The sequence below is a fragment of the Branchiostoma floridae genome, chromosome 17 (genome assembly GCF_000003815.2).
Source record: "Branchiostoma floridae strain S238N-H82 chromosome 17, Bfl_VNyyK, whole genome shotgun sequence".
Classification (NCBI taxonomy): domain Eukaryota; kingdom Metazoa; phylum Chordata; class Leptocardii; order Amphioxiformes; family Branchiostomatidae; genus Branchiostoma; species Branchiostoma floridae.
The window spans coordinates 700,465-710,675 of record NC_049995.1 but is presented as its reverse complement, the minus strand read 5'-3'; the positions used below and the strand labels follow the sequence as shown (position 1 = coordinate 710,675).

General features: G+C 41.3%; 2 protein-coding genes across 2 annotated transcripts in view; both read left to right on the top strand.

Moving 5' to 3' along the window:
• On the top strand, positions 1 to 2,932 carry LOC118404867 (CUB and sushi domain-containing protein 1-like). Its single transcript, XM_035804247.1, has 5 exons — positions 1 to 120; positions 835 to 1,005; positions 1,241 to 1,414; positions 1,832 to 2,002; positions 2,757 to 2,932. Exons 1-5 carry the CDS (start codon positions 51 to 53, stop codon positions 2,930 to 2,932), a joined length of 762 nt encoding a protein of 253 aa, XP_035660140.1. The 5' UTR covers positions 1 to 50.
• Positions 2,933 to 4,575: 1,643 nt separating this feature from the next.
• LOC118404866 (sushi, von Willebrand factor type A, EGF and pentraxin domain-containing protein 1-like) overlaps positions 4,576 to 10,211 on the top strand; it is a 15,780-nt gene continuing 10,144 nt past the window's right edge. Inside the window, exons 1-10 of the mRNA XM_035804246.1 lie at positions 4,576 to 4,591; positions 4,777 to 4,947; positions 5,376 to 5,546; positions 5,752 to 5,922; positions 6,196 to 6,366; positions 7,316 to 7,486; positions 8,105 to 8,275; positions 8,464 to 8,634; positions 8,957 to 9,127; positions 9,545 to 9,715. Of these exons, the coding sequence (XP_035660139.1) occupies positions 4,576 to 4,591; positions 4,777 to 4,947; positions 5,376 to 5,546; positions 5,752 to 5,922; positions 6,196 to 6,366; positions 7,316 to 7,486; positions 8,105 to 8,275; positions 8,464 to 8,634; positions 8,957 to 9,127; positions 9,545 to 9,715 (1,555 nt within the window). The remainder of the gene's footprint in view (positions 4,592 to 4,776; positions 4,948 to 5,375; positions 5,547 to 5,751; positions 5,923 to 6,195; positions 6,367 to 7,315; positions 7,487 to 8,104; positions 8,276 to 8,463; positions 8,635 to 8,956; positions 9,128 to 9,544; positions 9,716 to 10,211) is intronic.

Here is a 10,211-nt window from a genome sequence, read left to right as displayed (position 1 = left end):
CCTTCCTGTACGGCTACACTGTCACCTTCTCCTGTAACACCGGGTACGTGATGTCTGGGTCCAGTTCCAGGACGTGTCAATCTAACCAACAGTGGAGTGGTTCACAACCATCTTGTGGCCGTGAGTTCATTGTTGTTTGACACACTTCTGATTTAAGGTGAAAAGGACTGTTTAGAAACATAATTTGTTGGGGGTGAGGCTGGTGTAGGTGCATCTGCCTAGTCCCCACGACGAGAGAGACTATAATATGCCATTTGTTAAGTATTTGCACATTACCTCTGTAATGATTTGAATTATTCATTTTCAATAGGATCAGATGCTATCGCACAAAATGTGTCATATCGTGATATTTCTTTTCATTTGGTATGTTTTGACTTGCGTCGTATCTTAAACAATTCTTTTTGTTGATGTGTAGGGGCTATTGAGGTTCCGACATTGTCACTTTATAGACATAACATATCATCTAGATCTATACAGAGCACGTCACTGGAACGTACTGCGCCTGCGCGAAAAGTATAGACATGCTAAACCTTGCTAAACCCCCGGTTTACTAAAGGGCCGCATTTAAGAAAGTACGTGCGTATATAAGGGTAAAATCCCGTGTACGTTTTACATGAAACCATGTCTCTAACATATACTGTGCAACAGGCGGGATTTCAATGCAACGTTGACCAAACCAAGCCCCCAAAACACCAGGGTTCGCGCAGGCACAGTACGTTCCGGTGACGTACTTCTATACAGTAATGCAAAGTGTGCGTTGTCATACTTCAAACGTTAACTATCAATACTAAATAGGAGTACAGTTGTTCCTATCTAAATCTATTTTCATTACAGGAGTCTCTTGTCCGACCCTTTCCGCACCAGCCCATGGTTCCATATCGGGTAGCCACTACTATGGAGACAGGGTGACGTTTAGCTGCAGTGCCGGTTACTTCCTCCAGGGGAGCTCTTCACGCACCTGTCAGTCCAACCGACAATGGAGCGGCACCCAGCCTACATGCCAAAGTAATCATCTCAAATTAAAGTATTCCTCAAAAAGCTACTATGATTCGGAGAATGAACATAACTTTTAGGATTATAATTCTGTTCCCTTCCTATTCCTTTGTGTCACTAAGGAAATATAGTGGCATTGTTCGTACCGAGTTTATAAACAGGCTATTATGAGTTTCAATAAATGACTGTTGTTTTTAGGAAACATTAAAAGTGAAAAGTATTTTGCTTAGTCCTTTCTCATCAACAGGGAAGAGCTGCCCTACGCTGACTGCTCCGGCCGATGGTAACATACAGGGAACAACTTTCCTCTATACGGACGTTATCACCTTCTCATGTAACACTGGGTACGAGCTGAGTGGATCCCCGAGTAGGGAGTGCCAATCTAACCAAGTTTGGAGCGGTTCGCAGCCGAGGTGTAACCGTGAGTTCACAGTACCTTACCGCTTATCAGTTATCAGTACCACTGGAACATAATTTGACAACTTCAGATGGAATCGTGCTCATCACCTGCATGACATTTCTTCTAGAAAGAATAATCATTTAGGCATAAATAAGTCAATTATGACATAACACTTGATGATATCATTGAGATTGTCATTGTTACTATAAGCATATTGTATTGCACACACAGGATTCGTAAGACTGTCAATTTAGGGAGAGAGTGTGTGTGGCAGTACCTTAAGACAAATTGAATCAACAAGCTTTTTCTCTTAAAAATAGTAAGAATTGAGAATACCACTGTGTTGTTTCCGTTGGCCATGCGTCTAACGTATTGGATCATTGACATACATTTGATTGAAAGTTATCCTAAGGGTTTACTGTGGTATACTGGCTGCAGGGAAACTTTGTCAAGAACTATCAGCCCTGAATAATGGACAAGTCTCCGGTGGCCATGCCTATGGTGACGTGGCCACTTTCACATGTAATACTGGCTACGAACTGCAAGGGGACGCCACAAGGACGTGCCAAGCTGACCAGCAGTGGAGCGGAGCTCAGCCAGTTTGCGCAAGTATGGAGGCTGTCTTGTTATCATTCTTTAAAGAATGCAATGATTTACAGTAAGTGTTAGTATATGACTCAGAGGCGCTGATGGAACAATGAACATCTTTTCTAAAGTAAGACGGTTAGATGCTGACGCATTTTTTTCTGACTCAGGACCGCATGTTGTCGCAGGCCCGGTTTGGACACAACACTTTTTAACCGACCTGTGTCGGTTAACCGTCATATGACGCTTAACCGACACGGTGACGGTTCTCTTTAGACATTTATGTATTTTATTGTATGTCATCAGTACCACATGTATAGGGGAAATATTATGCTTTTCCTGGCGTTATTTCCTCTTCTTCTTCTTCTCCTCCTGCCGAATCTTCATATCGATTCATCCGTATGATTTTTGGTAATTTGAAACAAAGGTGGCAAAATATTTTTTTTTTCGTTTTTACTATGTAGGCATTTAGATGATGTTATGGAGGTTTTGTAGAACAAAATTGTATATTTTGGTTTTCCATGCCCTGGCATTGCTTTGCAATTTCTATGTAGTGTTGTCTTAAAATTTTTGAAAATCTTCTCTCGTGTAGCAACTAAATGGAAATACTTTTTCTACCAGTTCTCTCCTTTTATCATACATATTGTTTCTGGGGAGAAATTGAATGCTGAGAGCTGAATCGCAAACCTAGTGACATGGCGTACTTTCTCTAGGAACCTACTACAATTGTATGATGGCTGTGTTGTAGCTGACTGACGTACGTTAATCTCTTTTCCAGGAAAAGCTTGTGTCACTCTGGACCCTCCAGCCAACGGTGCTGTATACGGAGGCCACTTGTACGGCGATACAGTTACGTTCACCTGTGATGTCGGGTACCAGATGACGGGGGCTTCCACTGTAACGTGTCAGGATATACAGACCTGGACTGCGGGATCACCAACGTGCGATAGTTAGTGACTACATTAAAAACATTTAGTAGGCCTCAACATTTAGGATAGCGTCACATGTCCACAAAGGGGCCCAGCCCGGCAGTTTTGGGAAGCGAAAAGTATGATATAAAAGAAAACAGAACGCAAAACGGACCAAAAATTATTCAACAACATGTCTTATGCATATTCAATGGCATAAGATTTAATTTTTTTTTGTTTCGGCATGAGGCTTACTTTAAAACCGGGGCCCGATCGAGCTGATAGAATAGCCTGATAACCACTGTCCAGCACCGTCAGCGAGAGATTGTGTAAAACAGATTGAATTTAGTTTTTACATGAGTCCCCTCCCCCTCCAAAAAAGCTCGAATTAAATATAAGTTTTATGAGTATGCATGTGATGCAAACTGACCACATTAAACTCATGTTTCCCATTATTTCTACAATAACACGCAAATTACATGTCACATTTAGAAATGTTCAGACTAATAAATAAGAACTAATTAACAAGAATTTACTAAGTTGCCAGTAAAAGCTTCTTTTGTATTTGTAAAATGTGCTGCCTTTTGTTTTCACAGTTAAGTCTTGCAAGTCACTCTCCGCTCCTACCAATGGACAGGTTTCGGGAGGACATCTTTACGGTGACACCGCAACATTCACATGTGACATTGGGTACGAGCTGCAGGGTGCTGCCGCCTTAACGTGCCTGGCAAACCAGACATGGAGTCACAGCACTCCTGTTTGTCAGAGTGAGTATTGCAAGTACATTTAGAAATACTTCTGATATAAAAATGTACATAGCGATCTGACCTCTGCCGTTATCACGTGTCGAATATTGTGCGTTGCGTGAAAGGCAATTGCGTTCACTATTTGAACGTTCTTTACCATATTGCTGATCAGTCGATCGATAGCATATCTGACCATTACATAACTTTTGAGGGGCTGGCAATGAGAAAAAAATGTATGTATACAAGCAACATTTCAACTACAAACTATGACATAATCTTTATAAAATGCTTTAGAATATAGAAAAACAAAATTTCAAATGTTCGGGTTCAAAAAGCGTAAGCGTAAACCACATTCAACTACGTCAAGAAATATCGCGATGTGGTTAAAGTCTACTAATGTACTAAAAAGTGCTATACGCGTTAGTCGGCGGCATACAAATTTTCTGTCCAGACCTAAAGCAACATCGGAAATTTCCAACATATACCTTATTATATTGTACCAAATATGCAGTTGTGACTTGTCCGGAGCTTTTACCCCTGGAGAATGGACAAATGGCGGGAGGTAATATCTACGGGGACAGCGTCACATTTGTCTGCAACCCTGGGTACGAGCTGAGCGGCAGTAGCCAACGAACCTGTGAAGCTGATAAACAGTGGAGCGGATCACCGGCAGTCTGCAATAGTAAGATTTAGATATGGTACAGATTTGGAACTTTTCCCAGCTTGATAACGTGACGCACATCGGATAACATTATCTTTTTTGGTCTGATCACTTCAAACGACTAGTCACATGGGTCACATTTTTTCAGTCTTCGGTGTCACGTGGTTTAAAAACCGTTGAGGTCACGTGTTCCTATGTGATATGACCTACGTTTCTCCTCATATGATGGTCCTAACCCTTAAAAACTCGATTCCCTAACAGACGGTCTTGAAACAAACATAGATGGACTTTGTCATAGGTAGGATCATTTTGGATCCTTAGCATATTCATGACAACTATAATGACAAGATTAACACAGAATATGAATGAAGCATTGACCGAAGCGTGCAATATACTAATATACAAACACTTAAAACGTATATACTTAAGCTATACTGGTTGTATTGCTTCCTGATTGTATTTCTTCCTTCGTTGCCGTATCAGGGGTGAGCTGTGCCACCTTACCAACACTGCTGCACGGGGCCATCACCGGGGGGACTCTTTACGGTGACGTCTTGACCTTTGCTTGTGGCACAGGGTACGAGTTGTACGGCAACTCTAACGTGACGTGTCAAGCCGATCAAACCTGGTCCGGAACAGCGCCATTATGTAGAGGTAATAATCTGGGATTATGCCAAGGCTACTACTTATACTAATTTGTATTTTTTTACCTTTAATTAGCCTTGAGAACAAAACCTTTCGTATTTGCAGCTGCCTGGTAAAATACAAAATGTGTTCAAATTCATCACGGACATTAATATTGGTTATGCATCCAGGCAAAAATAAAAGAACAAAACAAGCAAAACAATCAAATTGCACAACGTCCATGTCCTAGATCAAATAACAATACTTTATGAATCAGTAGATGCCCTGACATTACATGCGTATAATATGCAAGTCAATAGAATGTATGTCTAACGACCATGTGTCATTTCTAAACTGTTCTTTTTTATTATTTTTATTTATTATTCATGTTTTGGTAGTCGTTTCTCATAGTCTTGTCTTATCTGATTACATGTATTTGTTATCCCATATTTTGTCAGAGATACTCTGCCCCCCACTCACGCCTCCAATAAACGGACAGGTTACGGGTGGTAACGCCTATGGCAACACCGTGGTGATCACCTGTGATGCAGGCTATCACCTTGTTGGAAACAGCACACGTACCTGTCAAGAGAACAAGCTGTGGTCCGGGATACAGCCTGTATGTGAAAGTGAGTTAAGTGCTACTCTGTTTGTGTCTGGCTAATTATCACAAAATCTTGTATTCGCTCTGCAGCACTATTGAGCACGTTCATCAACCTGATCCATACAAATCTGTGACGCTTGTTACTTTTCAGATATTTTGATCGACGGTAAGTTACAGAAGGGATGTGGTCGTGAGATTTTGTTGAGAAAATATCTAGCCTTTTTTTCCAGAGGTAAGCTGCAGTCAACTGTTGGCCCCTGTCAATGGCAGCGTGAACGGAGGGACGCTTTTCGGTGACTCAGCAACATTTACATGTGATTCTGGATACGAGATAGTGGGGTCCAGCAGTCTGTTGTGCCAGGCCAACCAGCAGTGGACTGGGATACAACCTTCTTGTCATAGTAGGTGAAGTTTTTGTTATAATTTTCCATAGGACACAAACTATGCCAATATATATACAAATATTTAAAATTTTCATTAAGTGCATTGAATTTAATTAATTTATCAAAGACTAATTTTCGTCTAGTTGTTGTGTGGCATTCATCTTAAAAGTAGAAGATCTAGAATTACCAGTCTGGAAAATGGAGAACACATTTTTAAAATCAGGACAAGATAAGGATTGAACTCGAATTCTGTGATAAGTCAACAGCCTCGTACGTGCTTTTCTTCCACAGGAGTGCAATGCCCCACCCTGCCACCCCTGATGGACGGACAAATGACAGGCGGGTCCCTGTATGGTGACAAGGTCACGTTCAGCTGTCACGTGGGTTTCCACCTCATAGGCAGCTCGGAGAGAATCTGCCAGGCGGATCAACAGTGGAGCGGAGCTCAGCCTTCCTGTCAGAGTGAGTTCCAAGCGATAACTATTGGCTTTAATTGCCGATGTCCACAAAGATATAGAACAAGAGTGCAATATGCATCCTGCTCTGTCCTATTCTTAGTGATAAGTGTTAACATCAACGAAGATTTACCAGCAATATTCCATATGTTCCACACAAATCTACTGTAGAAGTTGCAAAGCAGATGATGTATAATGTGATTAAATTACTGTTTGTACTATTAAGAAAGAAAGACCTCTGACCTCCTCTACCCTTGAAGTCTTGTAAAATGGCTTGGGTCGAAGATGTATAAAGTTTAAATAAAGGTCGAAAAATTGGTTTAGATAAAACAACAGCAACAAAATCGCAATATGGTCAGAAGTCACCATATCACCACTGGAAAGAGAGTCCTCGTGATCATACCAACAAGGAATGCTAGCAGCAACAGATAGCTACTGGTACTGGTGGATAGGCTGCCAGGATACTGTGTAATGCAGTCACTTGCTACGTAGTCTGTGGCATGACAAAAGAGCGCTGATCACCATATTTCTAAAATTCGTTGTAATTCACATTGAATAGTTTGTAACTGAGCTGATTTTGTAATGGTGAATTGACTTACTTACGTTAGACTGCAATGATTGAAACGTTAGTAATGAAATGATTCAGTCTATTTTTCAAAGCATTATTTCAAATTATCAGAATTTTCCCTGGTAGTTTCTAAGATCATACTGGTAAAATTTCCATTTGTTATGGAACAGATTGGAATTCCTGTTACGTAGGAGAATCTCATATTGGCATGGTACAGATTGTAATTCCATAGAGATCTGGCAGAATCCAGAGATTCCAATCCCCTATGTTACACATATCTATTACTAAGTATACTACAAATTGTGTGTAAGGGGCTGTAAGATAAGAGAAACTACAATAATGACCTGACCTAAGTCTGTATGTTCTTCGCTTTACATTCTGTTCAAAGGGAAAGAATGCCCACCACTCACTGCTCCTGACCACGGTAGTATTACGGGCAGTAATCTCTACGGACACACCGTTACTATATCATGTGACCCTGGGTACGAGCTTGACGGGACCGGAAGTAGGACGTGTCAGGCGGATCAGACTTGGAGCGGTGTTGAGCCCACTTGCAAAGGTATAATTTTGCATGTTTATGCATGATGTAATTAATACTTTGATACTTTATCTAGTCCATTATTTGACTGCTAAACAGCAATATACATGAGTGTCAGTCTTGAACTTGCATAGGTGACATCGCCATTGTCTTCCAGTGAGTATATTAGATTCTTGAAAAAAATACATCCTTCTAATATTAGAGGGAAGTATGTTCAATATTGAAACTGCCATCAAGTCCGTCTTTGACGTTAAAATGCACGGGCGGCATCGCGTCAGGAACCTGGTACTGTGGCTAGCGAATAACGTTCTCTTGTGAAACAAACAGTGAATTATTATCATTCAGTGCATACAGTTGTAAATTTTATAATGTCTGCTTTTCTGCTTTTAAATGGAACTTTTTTTGCCAGGTATGGAACCAGTAATAGTCTTTACTATGACGTCATGAGCAGAAATGAACTTGATTACCTAAAAATGGGAATTAAAAACCTGTCTGATTGTCAGAGTTGATGTTCAATAACATCGAAAGGTTGAATTTGTACACATAATCATGGAATGATACTGTTGCATAGAATTAGGTAATCTCGAAATGTCAGCCAGGGGACTAAAAGATGGCTCTTGAATTCTACCAACATACTAGCCATAACATGTGCCGACCTGGACCCGCCATTGAACGGTGACGTAGTCGGAGACAACTCGTACGGTGACACCGTCACCTTCTCCTGCTCTGTGGGGTTTGTACTAACCGGGAGTGCCAATCTAACGTGTCAACACGACGAGCAGTGGAGCGGCTCCGCACCAATCTGCACCAGTAATGTCATATACCAAACATTTGTGTAGTCGATATAGCGCACAAGCGTCTGTTGTATTCAGAAGCTCGGTAACAATCAGTACAATAATTTCACGTAGAAACATTTCAAATTATCAATTGATTGCAAATATACATGGTTCTCAAACGACAAAAATCTTTAAGTTCGTAGCATTTTCTGTCCTGACCAGGAAAGGAATGCCCTCTCTGGCCAACCCCTGAAAACGTCCAGGCAACAGGAGGACATCTCTACGGTGATGTCATGGCGTTCTTCTGCCTGACCGGGTTCACTCTAAACGGCAACGACACGAGTGTGTGCCAAGCCGACCAGACCTGGAGCGGAGATCCACCGTCTTGTGATCGTAAATAGATTTTTTTAGGCTTGAGCCAATTTATATGTCACATAACGCCTGAACGGCTTACGTCTAAATGGCTTACTGTCACATTAATGGGAATGTGTTATATATGACTTATAAGAACGTACCAACGATATTTGCATATTTGATATACCTACATACATACCTACATTATCTACCAGAGGTCATGACCAGGCTGGTACATATTTCACTCCATAGAGCCCTATTTAACATAACTTTTTCTAAGTTCTCACAACCAATACCAGAGTCTCTAGATAAAGTGTCTGTAACATTCGTAGATAAGTAATCTATTTTGTTATATCTGAAGGAGTCCAATGTCCGGCCTTGTCTGCACCCACCAATGGCAACGTTCATGGCAGCTTCATGTACGAGGACGTGGTGGTTTTTACCTGCAACGAAGGGTTTGAACTATCAGGCACACTGACGGTGACCTGCCAAGCTGACATGACGTGGAGCAGCACTGAACCTATATGTCAGAGTGAGTGGTATCCTAAGAAAGTGATTTTGTACAAAACCGGCTCGAAGTGATGATTTCGTACTTCTTGATACCAGATCCCCCCGATGGAGATTAGCAAATTACTTGAATCACATGGTGATCGTAAGTAAGTCACAGTTAAATCGCGTGTTAACAATTGAAGTTTGATGTCGTGTGTCTAAAACCATGCTGTTCAAAAATCCTTCCAGGGTCGGACGATATTTCGAGCTACGTATTTTCATTTTGTACATAATTCAGACTCTCTGATTGCTACTTTGTTCCGATAGCTTTTGTTTTCAACGACTGGAAAAACTGACACAAATGTTCAGCGCTTTCGTTCGCAGAGAAAAACCTCATCGTTGATAAATAGTGCAGTGTATCTGATTGGATTTTACTGATAGAACGTGTGTTTGTTTTCAGAAAAGGCGTGTCCTGTGCTGGACGGCGTTGTTTACGGCACCGTGACTGGTAGTAACCTGTATGGAGATACTGACACATTCACCTGCTTAGCTGGGTATCAGCTGGTCGGGGATCAGGACCGGACCTGTCTAGCTAACCAGACCTGGAGCGGAGTCCAACCAAGTTGTCAAAGTAATCCTAATGGCTTTGCTATTGGAAACTGCCTGGTGTGTAATGGTTTTAGCGATATCACCAATGCATAACTAACGTTACAATGAAGAGGAGCGTCGGTATATTTTGTTTCTATAGAGTTCTTTGCTTCTACGATTTGCGACGCATTGAATGGATATTTAGTTTTGTTTATTTGTTTTTGGCATCTCTTCTGTGTATAAACATAAGCTGGAGGGTGTTTTATAGCTGTAACGAGACACATTTACTATGCCTTAAAGCACCTATTGCTAAGTTCCAATTGTTAACCTCTCACGCGTGCGCTGACTTAAATTGTATTCGTATCATTTCCATTGAAGAGATATGCTGCATATCACCGCTGGTCGAGAACAGTCAGTCGGCAGGCGACACGTGTGTCAACGATAACCTTTCGGTAACTTGCGAAGACGGTTATACAACAGTGGACAACACTACCCTGACTGCACTGAAGATGGTGTTGCGACAAACCAATTCCAAATGC